Source organism: Oryzias melastigma, linkage group LG12 (genome assembly GCF_002922805.2).
Source record: "Oryzias melastigma strain HK-1 linkage group LG12, ASM292280v2, whole genome shotgun sequence".
Taxonomy (NCBI): domain Eukaryota; kingdom Metazoa; phylum Chordata; class Actinopteri; order Beloniformes; family Adrianichthyidae; genus Oryzias; species Oryzias melastigma.
Genome location: NC_050523.1, coordinates 26,203,672 through 26,230,938, shown reverse-complemented (window position 1 = coordinate 26,230,938; position 27,267 = coordinate 26,203,672). Strand labels below are relative to the sequence as shown.

The 27,267-nt window shown below is 38.6% G+C and overlaps 1 protein-coding gene across 1 annotated transcript; it reads right to left on the bottom strand.

Moving 5' to 3' along the window:
• Positions 1–245: 245 nt before the first annotated feature.
• On the bottom strand, positions 246–26,957 carry ptpa (protein phosphatase 2 phosphatase activator). The gene is made up of 10 exons (XM_024268484.2): positions 26,817–26,957; positions 25,757–25,866; positions 25,153–25,239; positions 24,872–24,997; positions 23,376–23,493; positions 23,209–23,308; positions 20,946–21,070; positions 18,786–18,886; positions 9,517–9,624; positions 246–1,586 (listed from the first exon to the last, which is right to left on the bottom strand). The coding sequence occupies exons 1-10, from the start codon at positions 26,839–26,841 to the stop codon at positions 1,512–1,514; spliced, it is 975 nt and encodes a 324-aa protein (XP_024124252.1). The 5' UTR covers positions 26,842–26,957; the 3' UTR covers positions 246–1,511.
• Between the last annotated feature and the right edge of the window lie 310 nt (positions 26,958–27,267).

The window sequence follows — 27,267 nt, the reverse complement described above, 5'->3', positions numbered from 1 at the left end:
GCTGGAGCATTATGGGTACTGTAGTCAGGAGCCTCACAGAGTGATGCGCACTGTCCTTCAGCTGTTTGTGAATGAGTCGACTTTTTTAATTAAAAACTTTTCATTTGTTGTACCAGAGAGCCACGACAGAGAGACAACAGAACCCCATGAGGCTCCGGAGCCGCAGGCTGCAGTCCCTGGTCTACAGTAAAACGGAGTTTAGGAATACATTTTGTGCAATATTGTATTAAACCAAACATCACACATAAATCTAAAGCTTTTATTTGAATAACTTGCAAAATATCAAAGTTTACGATCATTCCTCAGCAAACAATTGACCAATTGTATCTGCATGGACCACAGTAAACTTTAGTGAGTGAGCCACTTCCAAAAGGTGTCAGTTTTACTGCGGTAACAGATGAGCTGCTTGAAAAATCTGAAGTTAGTTTTGTTGCTAAAGTACTGATCTCTGTAAAAGGTTTGTACTTGTAATAATTGATTTGTGTGTCAGGAAAAATGTTTGTCTCTCTAGAAAATAAATTATTCGTCTGTAAAAGGATTTTGTATCCATAGCAAAAATGGTGCGTCAATAAAAACATTTTGAACTTTTAATAAGAAATGTGTGCATCTGTAAAACTGTTGTGTAACTGTAGACACATTTGTCTGTCCTAAACTTTGATGTACAATGACAAAACCCAAGTTACAAGGACAATTCTTTTGTTTCTCAATGAATTAACCAATCAGAAGCCTTTTACTGTCATCCAATCACTGCACTGCTTGGTCCAGCCAATCAGATGCATGATATCCATGCTAGATTAAAAAAAAAAAAAACAGTTTTTGTTCTACATCAGATGAAAGGCAGAACGTTTGGTAAGTGATTACTCATTATTTCATTACTCCAACAACAACAGAGAAAGTGTTGATCATTTTTGGGTCAGGAAATTCTGAAGAAGTTTTTCCCCATTTTGTCTCGTCTCTGTGTAGACAGAAATAAACTTTCTAGCATCGAGATCATGCATCTGATTGGGTGACAGTGTAAAGCTGCTGATTGAGTCATTGACAAATAAAAGAATTGTACCTGAAACTTGGGTTTTGCTATTTCTACAGTTACCAAACAGTTTTACTGATGCAGAAATTCTGAATACAAGAATGAAACGTTTTCATAGACAGACTATTTTTTGACAGGTACAAAACCTTTTTACAGATGGACAATACTTCTGCAACAAATCTAACTTTGTTGAAAGAATCTGAGTGAAATCATCAAAAAAAACTAACATGAAAAGAAACTAAACACCTCCATAATTAAAGAAAGGAAAAAAGTACTTTAGCTTTAAGTCAAACTCTTAGCATAAATAATACTCAAATATGCAAAAATAACCAATATTCTGAGGTCATCTTCTAGAGGCTAACTTTGACTACTGCATGAATGCGCTTGTGGAGACGGGGTCTGCTTTGTGACTGCTCTGACGGCGAGGATCCTGCTAAAAGGGGAGCTGTTGGTATTTTGGTCGTTTTCCTCCATCTGCATGACATCAAGGCTTCACTGGTTGGATGGACAGCAGGCTACCGAATTTGAAGTGCTGGATGACAGGAAACTTCTCCAAACACTGCAGGAGGAACAGACAGACTGAGTCAAATACAGAATAGAGCGTTATTTATATACAGTACATGTGTCAAAGTCAAGGCCCGGGGGCCGGATCTGGCCCTCCGGAACATTTTATTTTATTGTTATTAATGTCCTGATGTTATCTTATTTCTAACTTGTATAATTTTGACAAAATATATTTTTATAGAGAGTAAAATATTGAAAGTTATTTAAGGTTTAAGTTGATTTATTCTGGAATAATATTCATGGCTTTTTATTATTCATGATTATGTTAACATTTTATGGCTTTAAAGTTTTAAAAATTGGCATTCTGATAGATTTTTGGACTATTTTGACATTTACTAAGATTTTTTCGACTATTTTGGTGTTTAGCTAATATTTCAGCTACATGCTAGCTGTTTTGGCTAACGTAAGTTTTTTTTTGTTTTGTTTTGTTTTTTAGGTTAATTTGGCATTTAGCTAATATTTTAGCTAGCTAGCAACATCAGCGTTTTATGCTAGCATCTTCAGCGGCCAAATTCAGCTTCCAGCATTCACTCTAGCATTATCACAGGTAATGCTATATATCTAGTTCATAATTATGTTAAAAAGTTATGTTTTTAAAGTCTCAGTGTAAGGCTTGGGTCATCTTAAACCAGCACATGTCCAGGCCCGTCTTGAGTTTGCAGATGATCCAGAGGAGTCATGGGAGAAAGTCATGTGATCAGAAGAGAACTTCCTGGTCTTAATTCCACTTGCTGTGTTTGGCGGAGGAAGAGTGATGAGTACCGTCCCAAGGACTGTGAAGAACCACCCCATGCTACTTTGAACCATGGGGTGGTAGCATCATGCTATGGGGTGTTTTTCGGCACATGGGACAGAATGACTGAGCTGCATTAGGGAGAGGATGACCGGGGCCATGTATTGTGAGATTTGGGTTTAACGTCCTTCCCTCAGTCAGAGCATTGAAGATGGGTTGTAAATGGGTCTCAAACATGACAATGACCCGACGGACACAGCCAGGAGAACCAAGAAGTGGCTCTGTAAGAAGCAGATCAAGGTTCTGGGGTTGGCCTCACGCGTCTCCAGTTAAAAATCTTTGGAGGGAACTCAATAGACAGTCCAGAAACCTGACTGATCCAGAGAAGATCTGTGTCTAACATCTGAGACCATCTCGGATCTAGAAGTCCCTAGTCTGTCTGCTGGCTCCTTTGTTTGGAACCAAACTGTCTTTAAAAAAAATCAAATAAGACAGAATGATATGACCCAGCGGTATCCAAATGACACTCAGTAATACACCGCTGCATTTTCCTGAATGCCTAAACAGGAATGTTAAGGGATACATTTAACCAACTAGTTGATATAGCAACACCTGCTGTCTGGCTGGTAGACTGAGTGAATTTGATACAGCACAGATGCTTTAGCAAGGGGGAGCCAAAAAGACTGAAGCTTCCTATCAAGCCCTAATGAGGCCTTCATGACTCACTGAAAAGGTTCCTAATCTAGAAAGGCAGGTAGTAGGCCAACTAGACTTCAGGATCACTTAGACTGACTCAAACCCCGGGATTAAAAAAGATGGTCCAGCTAAATTTGTAAGACCAAGGCTTTGTCATCCATATTTGTGTATTAGAAAACTTTTTTCCAGTAGAAAGCCTTTCTGCCCTACTAGTCACGTGTTTGCTGAAGCCCAAGTCCCCAAAACTCCTTCATTGGTTGTTGACACCATGAAGATTCCCGGAACCAAAGGATCTGCTCTCTCTTATATGGGAAGAGATGGATGGAGAAAACACTTGTTGTGTTGTGTATACAGCACAGGGATCATGAAAACCAGTTTACAAGTCGTCATTGCCACTTTCTCCCCAGGTCATTTGTGGCTGTTTTTTTCATTTATGAGTGTAGAAGCAAAACGGCTTGAAGCAGGAGAGCAGATCTTCATCACACGGCACTCAGTCCATATGTATGGCAATACATGGTGCTGAACATAAAGCATGGGTGTCAAACTCAATCACACAAGTGGCCAAAACATACTTTAAGTCACAAGTGTCAAAGTCAAGGCCCGGGGGCCGGATCCGGCCCTCCAGTAATTCTATCCGGCCCTCCAGTAATTCTATCCGGCCCTCCAGTAATTCTATCCGGCCCTCCAGATCATTTTATTTTATTGTTATTAATGACCCGATGTTATCTTGAGCTCATTTCTAAGTTATTTAAGGTTTAAGTTGATTTATTCTGGAATAATATTCCTGCCTTTTTATTATTCATGATTATGTTAAAAGTTTTAAAAATTAGCATTCTGCTAGCTCTTTGAATTATTTTGGCATTTATTAAGATTTTTTAGGTTGTTTTGGAGTTTAGCTAATATTTCAGCTACATGCTAGCTCTTTTGGCAAATTTCAGCTTTTTAAAAAAAGGTTTTTTAAGGCTGTTTTGAAGTTTAGTTATTTTTTCAGAACCATGCTAGATGTTTTGGCTAACCTAAGTATTTTTTTTTTTTTTTTAGTTTTTTAGAATAATTTGGCATTTAGCTAATATTTTAGCTGACTATCAGCTTCAGCGTTTTCAGCAAACATATTCATCTTCCAGCATTCACACTAACATTATCACAAGTAATGTCATTTATCTAGTTCATAATTATGTTAAAAAGTTACGTTTTTCAGGTTTTAAAAATGTAGTTTTAGAGTGTTCAATAAATGTTTATCCTTTCGGCTCACAACCTAAGATGTGTTTTGGATTTTGGCCCTTGTGTGATCGAGTTTGACACTCCTGCTTTAGGTTGCGGGCCAAACAGGATAAACATGTATTTAACACACCAAAAGAAACATTTTTAAACTTTAAAAATGTAACATTTCAAATTTACTATGAATAAAAACAGGCATGAATATTATTCCAGAATGAATCAACTTAAAATCTTATCCCTTTCATCACTGGAGCTCCAGTGTTTATGTTTTTGATTTACTGTAACTGGAATTATTGTGTTAATAGTTCCAAAGTTACAGTATGTTAAAGATTTTGTGTTTAAACACCACCGGCGATGCCTGAGGTGTTAACGGGTTAAATAACTTTCAATATTTTACTCTCCATAAAAATACATCTTGTCAAAATTATTCAAGTTAGAAATAAGCTCAAGATAACATCGGGTCATTAATAACAATAAAATGACCTGGAGGGCCGGATCCCCGGGCCTTGATTTTGACACAAGTGACATAAAGGAATAAAAGAAAAACTAGGAAAGTGGGGAAAAATATCTTTAAGAAGTAAAATGCAGGAAACTGAATTCCAAATGTTCTTAAAGCTGAATTCCATCTTGAAAGACACAAACTGAGAACGTAGGAAAAGTCAGAACTACTGAACTGTCCCACCAGCAGCCCCACTTAAGGTGTGACACCCATACTTTTAATATTCACATTAAGCAAAGGTATGGACACTTGACCAAAAAAGTACAGTAGGGTAAAAGTGTTTTTATGTGACTTGTCATACATTTGGAACAAGCTTTATATGCTTCTACTAACCAACAAATCAGCTTTCATTTTCACTCTATTCAGACAAACGTGTTGAAACTCAACAGTAACTTGTCACTGCCAACAAAGCACACAGGATGATGATCCCAGCGATTATTCATTCTCAGACGCTTCATGTCTGTGCAAGCAGATCTCTTTCCATGCACTGAAATAAACCGATGGCTTTGTCCTGAACGAACTGGGCCAAATTAGACAAAAACAGCGACTGAAGACCTGAGAGTGAGAGCTGTGGACTCAGAGACTCACGGCTGCTAGCAGGCCTCAGAATGAACTCCTATCGGGGGAAAACTGTGGATTCTGGTCTTTCTAGACGGCTACTGCTCTGCACGAAACGTGTGGGGCCGCAAAAAGGGAGCGAGGAATGTGAGCCTGGATGATGGTTGCTCCAGGCTGGGAGGAAGGTCGGGACAGAGGGAGGGGAGGATTTAATGAAGGCAGCGGGGGGAGGGAGCGGCAGACAGCTTGGCCCCTTCGCTCTTTGAGAAGCCTCGCAGGCTGCTCTGGAAAACACAGGATGTGGGCATGCAGGCGGGAGAACGGGCTTAGACAACCCCCTCCCAACCGCCCACACACATCCTCTCTTAACCCTTTCTTGCCTTGCTCCTCTCAGATGAAAACCCGTCTGTCTGGATCTTCACAAGTTGTGTAATGTGAGTTTGTTAGAGTACATCAATGAGAGCACACACTGTTTCATGAAAATAAATGTTGCAAAAGTTCTGACAGGAGCCTCGACTGAACTGTACTGACCCGCGGAGGACCGTACCACGCAATGGAACCTGCTCACTCTTTTGGGTGAAGTATTGATAGCGTCACTGCTGTCCAAGAAAGTTCATTCCCTCTCACTCTGAGGGCCTCTGGTCACACGCAAGATGGCGCCAGAAATAGCGATGTATGGTATTGACTTTTTCAACCGATATCCGTTATTTTCCAGCCTCTTGCAGCCGATACCGATATCAACCAATATTTTTTTTTATACTTGAGAAAATAATGTTTGCAACTACAAAGTAAGACTGCATGGTTCTTATGTATTACAACACATTTGTAGAACAAATACTGCTTTGTTTGAAACTAATGTGCAAAATAAATGGTTGTAAATGGTGTATTTAGAGCAGTTTTTTTTTTATAATTATTAATTACTGGTGTTCTCGCCCTTACAAGACACTTTTTCAGCCCGGGCCGTCTTCATCCACTTTGGATAAATACAGACACAATTCGGACTTCTTTGCTAGCGACAGACCACTCTTCCATCCGAGCGCGTTTGTTGTCCGTGTGTCAGCGGAGGAATGTGGGGGTGATGTGTGTCTTTGTGGCGCATGCTGTGTCCGCGCTGTTGTCGGGCCGCTACAGTGACACCCTTCAGCAGTACCAATAAGGCTGAAGCTTTTGGGGTGAGCAGACAATCAGTAACACAAGTACATCGTGAGTGAAGAAGCATTTAATTATCGGCCCATTTTATTGCCGAATTTTTCTCTTATCTGAATTATCGGAGTGACGTCATCATGTCAAATATTGGCCGATAATTAACGGTAACCGGTAATATCGTGAAACCCTAGCCAGAAACAATCTCTACCCCGAAGCGGAAACTTTGGCTGATTGCGTAAGCGAAAATTTCCAAAACTTTAAGAAACCTTTCAAAAATTATATTTTAAAGGGGTCATATCATGAAAATTCTACTTTTTTAGGTTTTAAGTGCATCACACCTCTCTATAAAGAACACTAAAATGGTATTTTGATGTGTTCAAGCATTTAAGAATAATCCTCTAAAAACCTACTAGGGCTGGGTTAATAAAATCAATTGTTTTGGCTAAATTAAGCTTTTCTTCAGTTTTTTTAGGCTATTTTATGGTTTAGACATTTTTCAGCTACATGTTAGCTGTTTTGGCTAACCTACGTTTTTTTTCTTTCAGTTGTTTTAGGCTAATTTGGCATTTAGCTAATATTTTAGCTGGCTATCAGTTATCAGCTTTATCATCTTCAGCAGCCAAATTCAGCTTACAGCATTCACACTAGCATTATCACAGGTTATGATCTATATCTAGTTCATAATTATGTTAAAAAGTTAAGTTATTCAAGTTTTAAAAATATAGTTTTAAAGGGTTCAATAAATGTTTATCCTGTTCGTCCCGTGACATAAGGAGTGTTTTGGATTTTGGCTCCTTGTGCGATTAAGTTTGACACTCCTGCTACTAAACATTATCGACAGGAGCTAACGACGCTAACATATGTTGTTAAGGACTTGAAGTTTAAAAACATAAAAGAAGCTGAAACATCACAAAGCAAACACAAAACCATCATCAGAGAAGCGTGGACATGCAGAAGATATTGCTTAGTAGACATTGAACTGTCAAATATTAACTTGGGGGCCACAGATGGCCCGTGGGCCGCCAGTTTGAGACCCCCGATTTACATTGTGTTTGTATTCCATTTCTGGATGCTGTTCTGTTGAAATGTTGCCCTGTTGTATTAAAGCTTGCACTATTAAATCCACAGCTGAACTGTTTAACTAATAAAAAACCTCATGAGAGTTCCAGAGTTTGTTCTCTGAAATGTGCAGATTTTACAGGCAGTTTTTGTGCTATGACAGAATTTGCACATTGTTAGTCCTTCAGTTGTCTATTGTTAATAAACCAACACACTACCTGAGCCCACAGAATTTCTCAGTAACTGCTAGAGTCCACTAAAATGTTCTCATTTGTGAAATGTGATGTGGAGAGCTGAATAAACTCAGAACAGGTGGACGTTACAGCAGAGAGAACGCACTGAGACGAGAATGGACAGAAACGGACGTGCATTAGTAACAGTTGGTCCTGTGGAAGCAGGAGAAACATTACCAAGCTGTGCCATACAGTTTGGTGAAATCACAAATGCATCCCTCTGCCTTTCATCTCACTTGTTTTTGCTCCAGGAGGAATTTCTCATCCACGCTGGAGTATGACAGGAACACCAAGCAAAGCTGCTGCACTCCTTCCAGTGTTCAAATGGAGGAAATAGAACAGCTACTGGCAGGATGTGTGTGTAATTCTGCATGTGCACGGGTGTCTAGTGTGAGTGGGGCAAATATCTTCTGTGGAAACAGAATCCTTCACAGTGAAAATGAGAAATGTTTTAGAATATTTGAGTAAAGCGGACTTCTATAAAACAGGTTTGGATCAACTTTTTCTCCATCAGTCAACACATTCTTTCATACTATTCAGATTTTTTTCCATTAAATGATAAAATAAGAAATAATATATTTTGGAAAACAGTTTTTACCTTAAACTGAGATGATTGTAATATGACTGGATATCAATTATAATTTCCAGAAACAATTCGATTTACAAGAGTCTGAATTGATTTGATTCTGGGTTTTTTTTTTTCTATTCTTTCGATTCTTCAATTTAGTTTTGAGTTTACACATTTATACACATTTGTTTAGAAATACATTTATAATCTACTCTATGTTTTTAATATATTTATATTCCTCCGATCCAGTTCACATACTGTAAATGTATCAGTGAAATACTGAGATTGTTAATATCATCCAGAGTTACATGAATTCTCTAAGGAGAAGTTCTAACTAAAATGTTCAGATCATTAACATTGTAAACATTGTTCTGCTTCTCCTGGAGGACGTTTCTGTTTGGACACTAGGTGGTGATCACGCTATAGCATTACACTTTATTGCAGAAGAAGAAAGTATAAGGAAAAAAATTATGTTTTAGACCACAAATGATTATTTTAAAAAATATTTCCTTAAAAGAGTTTGTAAATTCATGCCTGTGAGTTTATAAAGATGTTCATTTGGTCAGAATGTATGTTTACCTGTTTACCTGTCAGCCTGCCCCAGGGCAGCTGTGGCTACAGTAGTAGTTACCATCACTAAGTATGAATGAGGTGTGAATGAATAATGGATACACAATGTAATATAAGCGCTTTGAGCGTCTGGAAAAGCGCAGATAAATCTAATCCATTATTATTATTATTTAGGTCGACCTAGCGTTAGCATTAGCCGCCTATGGGAAATTCTATTAAACGTTAGCATCAAGCTAGTGAACTTTAGCTTTATGTGCTAAATCGATTTATATCTTTTTATGAATTGGTTATTGATCCATTAAGCTTAAATCGATTAATCGATTTGATCAAACCAGCCCTAGATTGTAAACATTTCCACTTTAGTTTTCTCAGCAGATCTTTGACTAACAGAGACTCACAAGATTTATGTTTCAACTGACATGCAAATCTCTGGAAACATTAAGTGCATGTGGACTGCAGCCAAAAGGAACTGCTGTTCTTGGTAAAGTTGTATTTCCTGCTTTAAGAAAAAAATACAATTTCATAACAAAATGAATACATTTTGTTTTTTGTGTGTGTTTGACAAAGTTGGTTGTTATTTTTGGGGCAAATTTGTGTGGAGTAACTAGAAATCAGGACTCATAGGAAAAGAGGAAAGAAGTGTACCTCTGCTTTGTACATTTTGATCAAGCCCTGGTTGACTTTGGACCAGGTAGGGACAGCACTGATGTTCCACAGCTGGTTGGAGTGTTCAGCAAATGGACCCGTTTTCATCTGCAGGTGACAGAAAAGCAGTGACATTACATGGCAGGCCGTGTGATTAGCACTGGACACAGACTGATGAAGCTCTACGGCAGCTTTCTAATAGAACTTTGTTTTCATTTGGTTCCAAGCAGACAAAAAAAAATAGAATTTGGGTAATATTTTTGAAGTCTAGGATCTTCATGCTTCTCTGAAAGGTTTTTGCTGCTCTATTGACTGAGGTGAATGTTAAAATAGTCATCCTGTAAAAGCTTTGGTCCTTTCAATGTGAAGCTAAACCCCTCACTGTGGATCAAACTAAATGAACTGCTAAATGACCAAGTTTCTTTCAGACCAAATGTAATTCCTGTCCTCATTTAAAATTCTTAAAAATAAATTATGACTTTGCTTAAGCATAAAATTTAATGAGTGTTTGTGAATATCTGATATCATTATTAGTTTTAATTTATTAGTTTTATTTATTTAGTTATTTTTAAGATTATGTGCTTCTTTTTTTAAGTTCTTAAGACATCACATTTTTATTACCACAGCAGTTAATTTTCTTAACTGTTATTTCTCTGTCAGATAAATAAAACAGGCATATCAAAGGACAGCTGGGGTCCTAAGGAGTTAAATCACGGCGCTAGCATGTAGCAGTTAGCAGCTGCTGTGTAGCCATCTGTCTGCAGCATGAAGAGCTTCACATTTAAAAGAAAAAAATACTGTCTTTTCCTGTTGAAATACCTTTATAGGTTGTTGTTTGAGTTATGACAAACCAATAGAGATATTTGCTGTCAGTTTAAAGTGTTTTTAAAAGAGTTATTGATCCCAGAAGTTAGCTTTCTAGCTAGCTTTGTTTACAAGTTAACCTTCTGCTTGAGCTGTTGCCGTTTTCTGCTGCGTTTTCTGGTGATGACATTTTGTGATCTTTTCATGACATGCAGACTTGGAGTGGAGTATTTATCTGTAATGATAAGATGAAATATAAATCTCTGATCATAATGAGAATAAATGAAATATCCGATCCTGATCGGACAAAGGAGTCCGATTCCGATTGAGTCCTCAATCACGTGATTGGGCCCGATTTCCGATCACGTGATTGGATCGAGACATCCCTACTGGGAACATTTATACTTCAGATCAGTGAGACTTTAAAGAGGAATAACTGTAAAATTCCCTGTAAAGTTGAGGGGCTTTGGAGCTGACTGGAGTTGCTACTCATTGATCCACTTTTTTATACACAGGAATCTTGGAGATTAAAATGAGCAGTTGGCTATGTTGCGCCTTCTGTGCTTGTGTTCGTAGTTCCAGATAAGAAGGGCCTTAGCATGCTGCCTTTGCTCTTTCACACCAAACCAAGCGAGTCTGGAGTAATGAAGTCCATATGAGCGCACACAGAAAGCACAATGGCTCGTACACACTGAGATGTGCTACATTTCCCTGTGCTGATGTGAGTTCTGTGACAATTATACATTTCTGCCATTGGGGTTCTCTTTTCTTTCACCTTGAAACAGATTAAAGGTTTGTGGTTCCACGCCATGCAGACGTTGATAAAACTGAGTTTAATTGATGAACACTTTTACTTAAAGATGAGAACACTTTTTAGAAGCTCTAACACGCAAACTTGTATAGAAACGTTAGCACAAAATGCCTTTAAATAACTGTCATAGCTTTAGTTTATAACAGTTAGTTTAAAAGAGGGACAAAGTGAACGTTTTCTGGAAAATGAAGCTTTTTCTTCAATCCAACCCCCCCACGACAGGCTGGGGAACCCAGGCTCAGACCTCAGGGCATCAATCTAAAATCCCCCTTCTTTTTCCATCCCCCCACCCAACCCCCCAGCCGCTTCAGAGGGCCTCACACATGGGGGAGGGGAGAGGTACGGGGGGCGGAGACGGCCTGTATTCCCTGGAGGAAGAAGTGATTCACAGAAAGCATGTGGGGAAGGAAGTGACTCATGTTTGGGACACGCACAGAACACAGGCCGTGTCTCTGACGGAAAACCGGGAGGAAAAAAGCTCCGGTTTGGAATATCCACATGCGTAAACAAAGAGAAAATACCTGCATGTGGAGATAGGTTGGTACACATGTCCACGGTAAGAAAAAGAAAGGCTGGAAGATGTTCATGAATAACTGAGAAGGTAGATCAGGACGTCCTGTGTCATTGCTTGAAGAAATAAAAGCTTTACAAAGTGCTGGATACTAAATTCTTCTGGACATGATGATCCCGTTACTAACTATGAAGCAGTTAAGTCAGTCCGTTACTCTTAAAGACCCACTCCAATAAAAATGGTGTTTTTAACATGTATCATTTTTCTCAAGACAAAGGACATATATAAAGAGAATTAAACTTAAAACTTCCAATTACAGTAAATCTGGAGCAGACAAAAAAATGCAGTTTGAAAAAGCTTGTAGTGTGACACATCAGTAACAAAAGACTCTTTTCACGTGACGTCACACATCACCGGTCATCTGCAGAGTCGCTTCTGGTTTATATGGTTTAGAACGGCAAAGCTGACAGATAAACGCTATTAAAGCAGTTTTACATAAATAATTAAAGGTAACTTAACACATTGTAACTGATATTTGTACAATATTTATTTTAGAAATGTCCTGCCTATCTTAGATTGTTAACAAATCTGAGTACAAATGTCAGTAATCCTGTCTGCAGAACGCAGCAGTTCAGTCGCTTCTCCAAATCCCTCTGGATGATATTAAACGAGTCGTGGATCATTTCTCTCTGACAACCCGGTTAAAGTTAGACAAAGGTTACAGGAACTTTACTGAATACTGCTGGTTTGATTATTAAGGTAATTATGATTTTATTCTTTTAATCAGTGCTAAAGCTAATGCTAGCTTTAGCTTTGTCTATGAGACGTGGAGCTGCAGAAGATCTTTTCTCACCAGTTATAAGTTTCCTAAATTTCCACGACCACATAATCATTATAAACAGATCAAAAGTCAGACAATTCCAGCGTGTCTGATATTAAAGTCAAACCATTGCAATGTTTTCTACTGCGGTCAGTGAGCTGCTGTTAGCTCAGCCGTGGTTCCAACATCACTCTCTTTGTTTTTGATCAGAACTGTGTCTGATCTGGAGGAAAATAAAGGTAAAACATAATCAGATTAATTGAAACTTTAGCCAAAAATCTGAAAGTGAATATTTCCATGTAATGTTATAAAATACGTTCACCCAGAGATGATTCTTTTTTACTTGCCGCTCTTATTTTTAAAGCTGAAACTACGTGTCTCCATAGCTGCTCTGAACATTTTCACTGAACCAAATTATTCCTGTTTTTACAATTATCCACTAAAATATCCTGTAGAACAACAAGCATAGTTATCCTGGGAAGAGATTAAAATGTGTTCAGCAATGCAGAGATGAGCGTCTTTGCTGAAGGTATGAAATGTGGCCAAGATAAATTTCTATCAGTTTTTGTGCTGATCGAACTAAAAATACATGCAAATAACATCAACCAAAACAGAACCAGTTAGAATAATATCTGCTCAGATGAAAGGCTGATATTTTCAATAGAACCTCAAATATTGAGGATTATTTAAATTTGTATTTCCATTTGTGAACGATATAAGAGAGGAAATGAAAATACAGTTCAGCAGGACATTCATAGAATAAATATTGTACATTTTATGTTGAAATTGTTAAGATTACCTTTTACTATTTAAGTAAAACAGTGTCAAACAGTGTTCAGCTGTCAGCTTTGCTGTTCTAAATCCGAACATCAGAAGTAACTTTTCACTCTTCGGCCCTGTCACCATTTTGTCTGACGTCACAGTGAAAAGGGTCTATCAGCAAGCCACAAGCTCCACTCCCTACTGATACATCCATAGATCATCCATCATCTTCCTCGTTTGAGCTGGAATCTGGATCAAACTGTGCAACTGGATAACTCTGATATTGCTGGTCATTTTTGTTGGAGCATTAATATTAGGTTGAGGCTGTGAGGGGCTGTAAGCTAGAGGGAGACAGTATAAAGACAGGGATGATGGGATATCAGTGGAAGCTTACCGTCTCGACAACGGTCATTTATTTTAATAGTCGAATAATTCACAGATTATTTTCTCAAATTAATCGACTAATCAGGTCATGAGCAAACTGGATATAAAACACAAATCTTTACCATCGTTAGCTTTAAACTAACTAAAAACTAGATATATAGTATTACCTGATAGTGATGCTGTAAGATGAATTTGGCCGCGGAAGATGCCAGTGCTGATAGCTGAAGAAGCTGAAATTGATAGCTGAAATCGCTGAAGCAAATAGCGGAAAATGCTGAAGCTTATAGCTGAAATCGCTGAAGCTGAAATCGCTGAAGCTATTAGCCAGCTAAAATATTTATAATAGTTAAATGCGAAATTAGCCTAAAAAACTGAAAAAAGCCTAAATTAGCCAAAACAGCTAACATGTAGCTGAAATATTAGCTAAACTCCAAAATAGCCCATAAAGCTAGCAGAACATCATAACTTCAACTTTACTACAGTCTGACACTATATGATATAAAGTAACAACTAATCGATTATTAGATTAATTGTTGACTATTTTAATAGTTGGTTAGTCATGTTAGTCAATGTTTTTACTTATTTTCTTACTTATGAAGCCCAATGAGGCAAATTCCTTTGTGATTTTGGGCTATTTAAAAAAAATTGAAATGAAATTGAATTATGTAGTCAATATAGAATTGTCAACTAAGTTTATTATCAAGTATAACTTCTAAAAAAATTTTTTCAGAAGCATTACTAAGAACAACTTCCTCAATTTTAATATTTCTATTTTCACCATAATTCCTTGTTCCAAAAATCCTACATTTAGTTTTTTTTCCCAATTTCTGATTTACTTGCATCAAACCATCTTTGTAATATAACCAGTTCATTTTCCATGTTAGTAAAGACAGATTCTAAAGTATTCCCTTAACTGTAAACACTCGTATCATCAGCAAATAACAGAAAAGAATTGTTCCTCCACTACAGCCTTTTAGCATCAGCCTAGCTTTTTTATTCTATTTTATGTTGGTTTTATCTCTGTTTTAAAATTGTTTTATTGATTTTATCATTGTTTTTAAATTGTTTTACTTGGTTTTATGTCTTTTATCCTTTATGTTTTACTATTGCACAGTGCTCTGTTTTTGTTTTTCCTTGTGTACAGCACTTTGGGCCTCCTTGACTAAATCAATAAATGAAATGAAATGAAAATTCATCTTTATTTAAGTTTCATGAACGTCATTAATAAATGATATAAATAGTTTAGGCCCGATTACAGAACCTTGAGGAATTCCAGACAATGCTGTTTCACATTTTGGTTTTGAATTATTAATCTGAACACATTGTTACCCGGTTTAACACCAGAGGGCGGGTAAGCACAGCAGAAACAATCCCAACAGTCTGAACCAGCCTTGTTGCTCCATGTAACAGCTTTTGAAGAGAAAATATACAACGATATGAATGAACAGGAGTTATTACCACACAAATAATAATGAAGTGACTGAGAGAGAGAGAGGTGTTATGGTGTCAGAATCATTCCAGTGTCTTCAGGACCTGCTCTGCTCCAGTCTCAACCCGTCGACTGTTGCACTGGTCTCATCCATTCGTCTGCTCAGCACTTGGCCTGGTGTCCTTCCCAGCTCATTCTGCCACGGAGGCTCGCCGAGTTTAAGGCAACTTCTCAACTTTCCGGTAAAAGCTGAGTCCAAAGCGATACTAACTGGAGCCAAATGCAGTTCATTTGGGGATTTGTTGCACAACCAAGTCGTTCCTGTTCATGTCAATGTGACTGTCCAAATTAACAAAACAAGCAGAGTGGAAGGTTGGATTATTAAAATCATTTTAGTTTATTCATTAATGGGAATGGTTAAGCCAAAGATATAGAAATCTTTTTCTGGTGACGTTTCAATTTTTCAACAGGGAGAAGTGTAAAGAGAAGAGTAAAACAGAAGAGTTTAGGAAAAGAAGGTTATTAAATGAGTGAAAAAGAGCCAACATAAAGAAACAACACTACTGCACTGTACGGTCCAGTCATTGACTGCACAAGAGAACTGGACCAAGTGACCCCTCCCCCGTGGCATTCCAAACAGGAAGTGGGTCCAAGAAGCCAAAATCTCATAGACTTCAATAGAGAAATAAACAGTTATGACTCAGTCATTCTATTGGTCAGAATAAATATTCATTCTGAACATTTACTTGAAAATTCACTTTTTTTCTTTCATTTTTTGTGGTGAATAACCCAAACAGATGTCTAAATAAAAAGTAGGTGATCTCACAATTTGACGTGTCTGACTGACAGATTCTCCCGAACCCGCATTCAGTAGAAAGGGGTGTGGCCTTCCAACAAGCTCACTCCTGATTGGAGAGAGTGGTTCCCACAGAAATGATGACTCAAATCAATCAGTGATTTCTGGTTCCAACATGGTCACAGATATATTGTCACAAAATGGCAACTGAATTGACTTCATTTGGTTGGAACCAGGGCTGCACAGTGGTGTAGTGGTAGCCGCTTTGGCCTGACGGTTCAAATTCCTTTTGGGACTTTTCTAAGTGGAGTTTGCATGTTCTTCTCGTCCTTGAGTGGCTTCCTCCCACAGTCCAAAAACATGCTCTGTAGATCAAATGATGAATCTAAATTGTCCCTAGGTGTGAGTGTGCATGGGTGTGTGATTGTCTGGACGTGCGACAGAATGGTGACTTGTCCAGGGTGTACTCCAACTTTGCCCAACAGTAGCCGGGTTAGGCTCTGGCTGCCCTGTGACCCCGAAGGGAATACAGCAAGGTAAGGAAATGGTTGGAAGGGATGACGTCACACTCACTCAAGTTCTCTTATACAATCAATGAGTCCAGTCTAATGTCGACCATTTCAAGTGATTTCTTTCTTTCTTTCCATCAACAGCTCTGCTGCACATGCACTAAACCCTCATCTGTTCCTAGTGTCTAGTTCAGGTTCTGGAGAAGAGAAGATGGTATCTTCACATTGACTGCAGTCAAATGAGCCGCCGTTCACATTTCTGTGGTCAAATCAGCATCACTGGATTTTTGGTGTGAGTTTCATCCAATACTTACGGTAGCAGGACTGAGAACGCTGGAAAATCTCCACCAGACTCCACGGAGCTTCTTGATGTGACCACGGAAATGTGAACGGCGGCTCATTTGACCGCAGTTGGAAAGGATTGTAAATCAATGAAAGAGCATTTTGATGTTAGCTTTGATTATTTTATCAAGAACTCTGAGAAACCAATGATTGAATGTATTGATCACAGTCAATAAACATTGGAGAATTAGCTAAAAGAGTCTTTGGTGAACTGGAAGGAGAAAGAATCAGGATTTTGGAGGAAGTTCTGTCCATGAAGATCTTCACTTCCTCGTCCAGCTGACATCCGGATCAGAACCATACGGCTGGACATTACCCAGATTGATGGACGTTTTTATGTAGCAGCGTGAAGATTTAAGCTAATTAATTAAATCAGGGGGGATCAGGGGCGTAGCTTTTAGTAGCTCCGCCCCCTCAGAGGAGATTTTGGAAACAGAAGCTTCAGATCAACATGAACAATGTTTTTTTTAAGACATCCCACAAAAGTTGTGGGATTTTGGTTAAAAACTTCATAATCATAATTAAAACTATACAGGATTTTTTTTTTATTTAAAAAATGGTCGTAGAGGGACTTTAAACAGCAGTCATGTTAAAAGCAATCAAATTCAACCTTTTTAAAACTGAGCTGGAAGAAAGTTAATCAAACAAACCAAAATACTTCCTCAGGAATCTGCTGCTGTTGGAGACATGTCTTCTACTAGTTCACTGCTGTGCAAACACTTGGAGAAGCAGCTCACAGTAAACCCTACTCACACAAACCCAACACGTCCTTGGTTTGGTGAGCGCACTAGTTAACAGGGTTAACTAGTACTCTTCTGTCATTGTCATATTAAATAAGAGAAACAAAAGAATAGAAACAGAAGAGGAAACAGATGAGAATGTTTTTTCATGATTTAGAGGAGAAAGGTTAGACAAGAAGAGAACCAAAAAAAAAAAAAAATCGGGGGGATGTAGTGCGTCAGTACTGAGGGAAGGAAAAGGATGCAGCGGCTGAAGGCCTTCCCTGCTTCCCTCCCCTCCTTTTTCCTCCAAACACCCCAGACAAAGGGCACAGTTCCTGAACTGGCATGCTACCAGCATAATCCATCTGCCCCCCTTCCTCTTACTGGACAAAACCACTTTCAGCTGCACTCTGACTACAGTGTTCATTCCCACCAGACCATCTGCACCAAGTCAGAGCAAGTCTGGTCTGTATATGTCAATAATAACAATGAGAATACACAGTCATGTCAGATGCACCAACAATTACAGTCAAACACTGATGACTAACCTCAATCCACTCCGACACTCACTGAAAAGATGTTATGTGTTCAAAAAAATGAAGATAACGTTTTTTTGGGTTTTTTTTTAAATAATATTTGTTTTTCACCACCCTAACTACATCAAAGGGGTTTGTATTCCTTGTTTTTGGATTAGAATTAAAGAAATTATGAACTGTGCTAAAGCCGGAGCCGGATCCGGCCCTCCCGGTAATTCTATCCAAACCTCCAGATCGTTTTATTTTATCGTTATTAATGACCCAATGTTATCTTGTGATCATTTCTAACTTGCATAATTTTGAAAAAATATATTTTTAAGAAATTTTAAGAAATATTAAAAGTTATTTAAGGTTTAAATTGATTTATTCTGGAAGATTTTTTAGGCTATTTTGGAGTTATGCTAATGTTTCAGCTACATGCTAGCTGTTTTGGCTAATTTAGGCTAATTTCAGTTTTTTAGCTTATTTTTAAGTTTAGCTATTTTTTCAGCTACATAATAGATGTTTTGGCTAACCTAAATTATTCATGTATTTATTAATTTTTAGTCTAATTTGGCATTTAGCTAATATTTTAGCCTGTTATCAGCTTCAGCGTTTTTTGGATCATCACAGGTAATGCTATATATCTAGTTCATAATTATGTTAACAATTTTTCGTTTTAAAGTTAAAATTTTTTAGTTTTAGAGTGTTCAACAAATGCTTGTGTTGTTTGGCCCCTGTCCTAAGGTGTGTTTTGGATTTTGCCCCCTTGTGTGATTGAGTTTGACCCCCCTGGACTAGAGGAACAGGAAGTCTGTAGCAGACACAGTCGCTGTCATGATGGTGCGAGTGTCATTTTCCCACCTCATTTATGAACTTGATACACTCCAGAAACATGTATTCCTGGTGATGCTCATTCACCACCCTCTCGTTAATGAAGTGGCGAGGCTCCAGGGTCGGGTGATCTGAAGGAAACGGAACTTGTTAGTGAACAAGAACGCCACCAGGTGTCCCAGTTCAGCTCAGTTCCCGGAACTGCATGAACAGCACATCAACTGCACTCAGTACAACATTTGTACATTCACAAAACTTGCATACATTTAATTTAATACTGACCATTTAAAAACAACATTTTACATAAAATTAAAAATAACTAAATGTAACAAATGTTTGGGGAGCTAGAAACCTCTAGAACACTTTACTCTGACTTTCTGCACAAATGCTTTAACGTCTTCATGGAAAGATAAATTCCCTCCATGCACCACATCACTGATGGGGTGTCAGCGTTCAGTACTGGGCTGCTGCCCTCTGCTGCATCCAGGTGCACACTACAGCATATGGGAGAAAAGTCCTGTTCACATTAGCATCGTGCTGTTAGCATGGAGAAGGAAGTTCTCTATGCATCCATCAGACTCTGCTTAGCTTTCATTTGAACTAAACAACTACCAGTGTGTAATAGAAGGTATTTAAAAGCCTGCTAAGAAGTGCATCATCCAAACTTTCTGAATGATCTTTTCTTTTATCACGAGACCAGAAAATCTGGTTTTGAACTTACAAACCTATACTTGAAATATCCTTTTGGAAAGCACTATTTCAAAGGACTTTAATGAAATGACATTTGCCTGGTTTTCACTGAGCGGTCCGGTTCGATCAGTATTTTGAGTGTTTCCATCGTAAAATGGACCTATTAAACAGTTTATTTATTTATTTTATTTAAACATTGAAACTGGAGTGGGAGGATAAACCCCTGGAGATGGAACATCTCGTTTTCAAGGGGTCCTAATAACAAATGACAGAGTAGAAACTAAACAAAATAGTCAAAACAACGATTAAACACACAAACATTCACACACACATAGCAGTACAGGCTCTTAATATCCATCTCTACCCAACATGACATTTCAGAAAGTTTAAATAAACAGATTTGCAAAAAAAAAAAAAAGGAACTGAGAAAAAACAAACCCCAGACAGTGAAAGCTAAAGCAAAGACAATAGACAATTTAGAATTTAAAAACAGAGATGAAATGGAACGTAGAGGTAAAGGACGGTTGTTCCAGTCGTTGGAAGATTCAACACAAAAACGATTAGTCCCGGAGTGTTTTATGTTAGGTTCCTGTTGTAGCTCCATAGAAAAATAGAACGGGACGGTTGGGGCGGAGCCACCGTTTCCAGCCACTGATTGGCAGAGAGTGATGAGGACATTAGAAAGCACCAATACAGCACTAAACTAGCGACTCCGTTTTCCTCTGTTTTTCACGAAGTACAAAAAGAAAAAGAAGAAAAAGTCGAGCTGCTGGATGACCACCGTTGTTGCTGCTTTGCTAGTCGGTACAGGGGGCTGTGTCTGTATGACAGCTGCTTCCACTGTGTTTCTGTTTCTCTGTGGCTGAGCTTGAAGGATCACTGTCTCATATTAACCAGAGGGGAAAAAATAAAATTAGGAGACCTTTTCCCCCTTTTCTTTTTAATGTCTCGATGAGCCAGCAGCCTCTGTACCCCACAGCGGCTCTCTGTCTGCCAGCATATTGAGCGAGTGAGCTCCGCCTTGGGAGTGAAAGCCGGCGATCTGTCCAGAGTGCATCTCGACTTTACCCCAAAGTAGCCGGATGAGCTCTGAAAACCTGCAGCTCAAATGGGTAAATTAAAAAATGGAAGTTCAGGAAACAAACGCTCGCTTTGGATTCATATTCTACCTGCTGATCAAGTCACTGAAAACGTCACGTGCCCAAAGCTGAGTTCCTGATTGGTAGATGCGACGCGGCGACCTGTAAATCTTGAGATATTTAAATTTTGGCTGAGCCACCTAATTCGTGCCTCGTCGCTCAAATCGAGCTGCTGCCAGACCTTCGCGCCGCATAGCCCATAGCTCAAATCGCGCCGCAGGACTTCACATCGCCTCATGTCGCGTCTGTTCCATTGACTTAGCATTGAAACTAGCCGCCTCCACAGCACAATGGCGTTCGGTGTGAATGCACCTTTAGATTTTAAAATGCTGTTGTGTTCTCTGAGCAACTGGAGGCTCACCTATAAACTGAGAGCTGCCCCAGATGAAGGGGAGAAACTGGAAATCATCCAGACCCCAAACCCCCTGGCTGCCAGCTGGCTCCATCCTGTAGGTCTTCTGTAGCTTCCGCATCACTGATAGATACCTGAAACATTACATTAGAAGAAGTACAGATGACCTTTAGCTCAGCTTTTATTCCAACAACTTCTGAGTGCAGAACTGATGTCCTACAACAAGTGTCAAAGTCAAGGCCCGGGGGCCGGATCCGGCCCTCCAGGTAATTCTATCCGGCCCTCCAGATCATTTTATTTTATTGTTATTAATGACCTGATGTTATCTTCAGCTCATTTCTAACTTGTATAATTTTGACAAAATATATTCTTATGGAGAGTAAAATATTCAAAGTTATTTAGTGTTTAAGTTGATTTATTCTGGAATAATATTCTTGCCTTTTTATTATTCATAATTATTTTTAAAAGTTACAGTTTGAAAGTGTAAAAAATTGGCATTCTGCTAGCTTTTTGGAATATTTTGGCCTTTACTAAGATTTTTTAGGTTGTTTTGGAGTTTAGCTAATATTTCAGCTTCAGCATTTTTAGCTATCAATTTCAGCATCTTCAGCTAACAAATTCATCTTACATAATTCGCATTAGTATTATTGTAATTAATGCTCTAGTTTATAATTATTTTAAAAAGTTACAATTTTAAAGTTTTTAAAATGTAGTTTTAGAGTGTTCAATAAATGTTTCTCCTGTTGGCCCGTAACCTAAGGTGTGTTTTAGATGTTGGCCCCTTGTGATTGAGTTTGACACTCCTGATCAACAGAAACAAATGAAAACATTCAGCACCGAGGAGGAACATAACACATTTCATCCAGCCCATGTATTAACAAAAACATCAAGTGCACGTGTGAACTTGTGAAACTGAACTAAAAGTCAAACTAGGAAACACATCAGAAAGTGGTAGAGAGTGAGATCAAAGATCCTGTGGGACTTCCAGATCCAGACAGATAGGATGGTAATGGAGAACCAACCAGACATTGTAGTGGTGGATAAAGAACAGAGGAACGTTGTTGTGGTGGATGTGGTAGTACCAAGTGGTGGTAACATCAAGAAGAAGGAACATGAGAAACTGGAGAAATACCAGGGACTCAGAGAGGAACTGGAGGAAGCTTGGAAGGTGAAAGTGACAGTGGTGCTCGTGGTAATTGGAGCAGAGTATCTACAGCAGATCCCTGGAAAGACTGGAAAGACCTCAGACATCTCAGTGGTTCCATTCACAGGAGCTTTACCCAATAAACTATAACCTGAGCCACTATATGAGCACATTTATGCTCAAAATCCCTAAGATTATCTAAAATAATTTTAACAGTTGTGTATAATTAATGAACAAAGCAGCTTTTCTTTAGACGCACTGTGTCTGAAATGTAAGCATAACAGGGTGTGGCCGGTATTTTTTAGCTTTATTTACAATTCTTAGTGTAGTCAGTGGGTTCTCCTTCTGTTTCCTGTGTTTGAATTGTTCAAGCGGTGCAAAACTGTGTGTGGATTTCCATCAAACTGCACCAGAGTGATGGAGTTTATTACCGACGCTTTCTGTCCTCCACCAAATCCAAAGTCTGCAGGGTCTGCTTTAGGTCCTTCTTCAAATGCACACGTTTATAAAGAGTCAAAGTTCATGCATCACTCTGAAGGCTGCAGCACAGAGGGAGCTATCTGCTCTACTTAAAGCCGCTTAAAAAAGGCACTTCCCCTTTTTGAACAACAAAAAAGTTTTTAATGTCATCTTAAAGTCCCAACCAATCATATTTTGATCTACTTTCAAAGTGTTCCCACTGGTCTTTTAATTATGATGATGAGGTAAATCAAAAATCGTTTTCCAAGACATAGTTTCTGCAGAGCAGCAGGAGTTCTTCAGAAATCCATCTCTGAGTTGTGGGCGGGGCTGTTGGCCCACCCCCACTTAACTAACTCACAGCCCCAGTCTATATTACCAGAGCAACACAAATGGTCAATATCAGAGCGATCCAGTCGTCTCGTTCCAGCTCAGAGAGGAAAACAAAGACTTACATGGATCTATTGGTCTGTGAGTGGATGATCAGAATGGAGTGGAGCACGGATCTCGTCTGCTCCTGATTCACAATCATTTTAATGAAGAAAAACTCAGAAATTTAATCTTCATTTTCTCTATATTTGCCTCCATCATCAGAAAAACGCCACAAAAACATGTCAAGAACACCATTTTTGAACATCTCAGAGACACTGTAGACCAGCCACTGCTTACCTGTCAAAAACCCTAAAGACGATAGCCAGCTGATCATCTGCTGTGAGAGCCCCCACTTTACAGAGACAGCAGAGGAACGCTGCAAAGGCTGCTTCATGGCCTGTGGAGACAGAAAAGGAAACTCAAAAACTCAACATCTTCAACATACAAAAGTCTGGTTTGGTTACCTGTTCCATAGTCAATCCTGGTAGGATTACCCACAGACTCTTTCAGGTAGACGGCGATCTCTGAGGCTGCAGCTCCTTTGTCTGCAGGGAGGACAGCTGACAGCAGGACCTCTGCTTCCTGAACACACAAACGTGCATGAGAGGCTTCCTGCAGCTGAAGCAGTCAGATCTTCCTGACCAGCTCCACACAAGCACAGGGTTTATAGGACCTTTTTGAATGTGATACATAAAATAACCATACATTAGAGAAAGAAGTGACAGGTTAAAAACCTAGTTTGTGTGAATGTTTTTGTGTCCTACATTGAAAAGTCAAAAAAGAACTCAAAGCATCGGCTCTCAACTGAAGAAAACATGAAATATGAGGTTAGAAAGAAACATCAACTGTAAAGAAGTTGAGGTTAGAAGGATTTTGTGTTACATTTAGGAACAGGTTAGCCAAAACAGCTACACGCTATCTGTTTTGGCTAACCTAAGTTTTTTTTTTCCTTTTTGTTTTTTAGGCTAAATTTGGCATTTAGCTAATAATTTTGCTGGCTATCAACTTCAGCGTTTTCAGCTATCAACTTCAGCGTTTTCAGCTACCAATTTCAGCATCTTCAGCAGCAAAATTCAGCTCACAGCATTCACACTAGCATTATCGTAATTAATACTATTTATCTAGTTCATAATCATGTTAAAAAGTTACATTTTTAAAGTTTTTAAAATGTAGTTTTAGAGTGTTCATTAAATGTTTATCCTGTTCGGCCCGCGACCTAAGGTGTGTTTTGGATTTTGGCCCCTTGTGGGATTTAGTTTGACACTCCTGGTGTAAACAAGGGAATGCTGGGATGTCAGTCGAGGGTTACTTCCACGGCAACAGTCAGAGGTAATTTTCTAATGAACTCGTGCTGCTCTGGAGAAATATGTTTTGAGAACGACACAGATTGTTTGATTTTGTCTAAAAACAGCTTCATCATAATTTAAAGACCACTGGGAACAGTTTTACAACAGATAAAATAAAGTTGGAGTGGGACTTCAACTCAGCAAACAAAATGAATGAAATTCCACAATCATGAAATAGTAATGAAATAAAGATTACATATAATTTCACAGGTTGATGTTGGGTTTAACAGGAAGCTTTTCTATTGTGTTTTCATTTTATTTACCTCCAATTATTTCAAACTTCTGCAGAGGTCACTATGGAGGGAGCAACACTGTGTTAACACGGGTATGGTGATGTGTCAATACACTCCTCGAGGTGTCAACATCCTATCACTAACTGTGTCATCCCTCTTTAAGAAATTTAGGAGCAAACCTCCCAAACTCTGCAGATTGATGAAAAACTGCAGCAGCAAATGTTAGTTCCAATGAGTCAAAGTAGTCACGATTGCTTTCTTAAACATTAGGATCTGATGATGTCTACAACTAAACAGCCAGAGTTCTATGTCATCTAACAACAAACTGCTTTTGGTTCATCTGAGATGAATGACTGAGTGTGAGAGAGGATGTTTACTAACCTGATCCAGTTTGGAGAACCAGGTTCTGAAGGCCTTGTTACCGAAGCGTGACGGCTGGTCCACTGGAGGAGTCTCATTGATCCACTGATCCAGAGTGGCCAAGAGATCAAGCAGTTTCTCTACAGTCTGTCACAGCAAAAGCACAGCAGCAGCTGTAACATCATTTTTCTTATTTTAGGTTTTACAGAAAATCATTACATATTATGTGTACATTTTGGTCATTTTGTGCTACAGTCTATTACTGTTCTCTGCAAAAGGCCAGTAGTAATAAAAGGGCAAACCTCAGAAACTTTGTATTCACAGGTGAACTTCTTTCCCTTCACACTTTCATTCAGAGTCAGAATGAAGCCCATGTAGTCGGCGTACGCCTGCAACACAGAAACCACTTTAACCCAAAGCAGATCCACTTCTTCTAGGCACTTTACAAAACAGCCTTTTCAGATATCAACTGATATTCTACTTTCTTTAAGTGGCCATTCCATAAAAAAAACAACTTTTTAAGGTGTATTATACTGTTCATTACCTGGGAATTATTTTTCTAATGACCAGACTTTTTTCCTTTTTCAAAATCGGACCAAAATTAATCATTTTATAATCATTTTACAGTGTCTGCTAAACCATGTCTCATTGTTTTATACTATTCCAATATGGCGTCGCTCTTTACGTATGCTGGACAATAGTAATCATGTCACCTCTAGTGATATTAACCTGATTGGGTACACATCCACAGTGTTCCCTTTAAAATAAGAAACACACTACATCAGTCCTAATCATAATGTGGTCAGAAAAGAGCCACCAGAACACCAAAGGATTCAGCCAAATACACTTAGAAATGGGAATGCTTAAAATGGTTTCTAACAGGAAAAAAACAAGTCAGGAACTAACTTGAGATCGTTTCCACTTTCCCATGTCTGGCACCATGCTGATTTCCTTTTTAGGGATCATGTAGACGGCTCCAGCCGTGGCCTCAGACGCATCGTCTTCAGGAGACGATCCTAAAGGTCAGCAAAATACAGGAAAAGACAGAGTTAGTTTAGCTGAGTTTTAAAATGAGGTGAACTTCAATGTCATCAAGATTTAGGTTTGACTGCAACATTTTTGGCACCAGGATGCTGAATGTCTTGCGTCCCAAATGACCTTCAGCTACAAGAACATCCACTGATACAACCTTGATGCAGTCAAGGAATGACTAAACGTTTGAACTGTGAAGCTGTTTATGCATTTTGACTTTCAAATTTGATATTTAATTGCATTTTGGTAAAAAAATAACTTTTCAAAAATAAATGTCAAATGCCATTTTCTTTATCATTTTAATTCAGTTATAGAATGAGTGATGTTGAAGAAGAAAATCAAAAAGCCATTCGGATCATTGCCTTTACATTTTCTTTAAGAGACATTTAATGCAATTACATTGTGAGAATGAAAAGACTTTTCCAGGATTGACTTTTATTTTTGAATTATGAGACCCAAATGCTTCCATACATTTGAAGATGTATTGTTTTAACATATAAAACAAACTGAGTAAATAGAAATATTTAAACTACTACTACTAATAATAGAGATGCAAGAAAATGGTTCACATCCAGTTTAAGAAGGAACTGCTAGAACAGTGGTGGATAATAACACTACAACTCTATATTAGCTCTAAATTATCAGTAATGCTAACTTGACCCATTTTAAAAAAAAAGATTCATTCTCTCGTGAACTGACAGACACAAACGTAGAAGTCAGTGATGCTTCAGGTGACAGCCTGCATCAATTATCGGACACGTTTGAAAAACAAAAGCTTGAAATGAAATGAAACGAGCCCGGGAGCATGAATGCGCATGTCACGCCTGACGGCCACGTGCGTCCGCGGTGCTTCCGCGGGAGCGCCAGCTGCTCATCAATCACGAGTCAGTGCAAAAGATGTCTGATTTCAAGCGGAATATGAATTTCAGTTTACCTGGCTGCTGCCCTGTTTCCGCCATGGTGAGACGCCAGGTCTTCTTCTGGGTTCTGTTTGACGGTTTAAACTCATCAGCGCTCCACACTGCCCCCAGCGGTTAAGGGTGAAAACACACTTCTACAGATCTCGGCTGAAACCCTGCAGAATAACGTGGCTACCGGCTCTCTGTCCACATAGGAACAGACTTATGAAGTTAAATTTGTTGCTAAAGTGTTGTCCGTCTGTAAAAAGTTGTTGTAATTATGATAAAAACTCTAGCAATAAATTCTTACAGACTTTATTAGAGCCTCATACTGTCAGGCCTGTTTGTGCTGCTGCCTGAACACTTAAGCTGTGAAATCAGCAATAAAATACAGATTACTTTTGATTGTCATGAAAGACAGTCTTACAATATTATTGCTCCAAATTAAAATGCTTTACACAACTCCTGTATTATTTTGAAGTCACT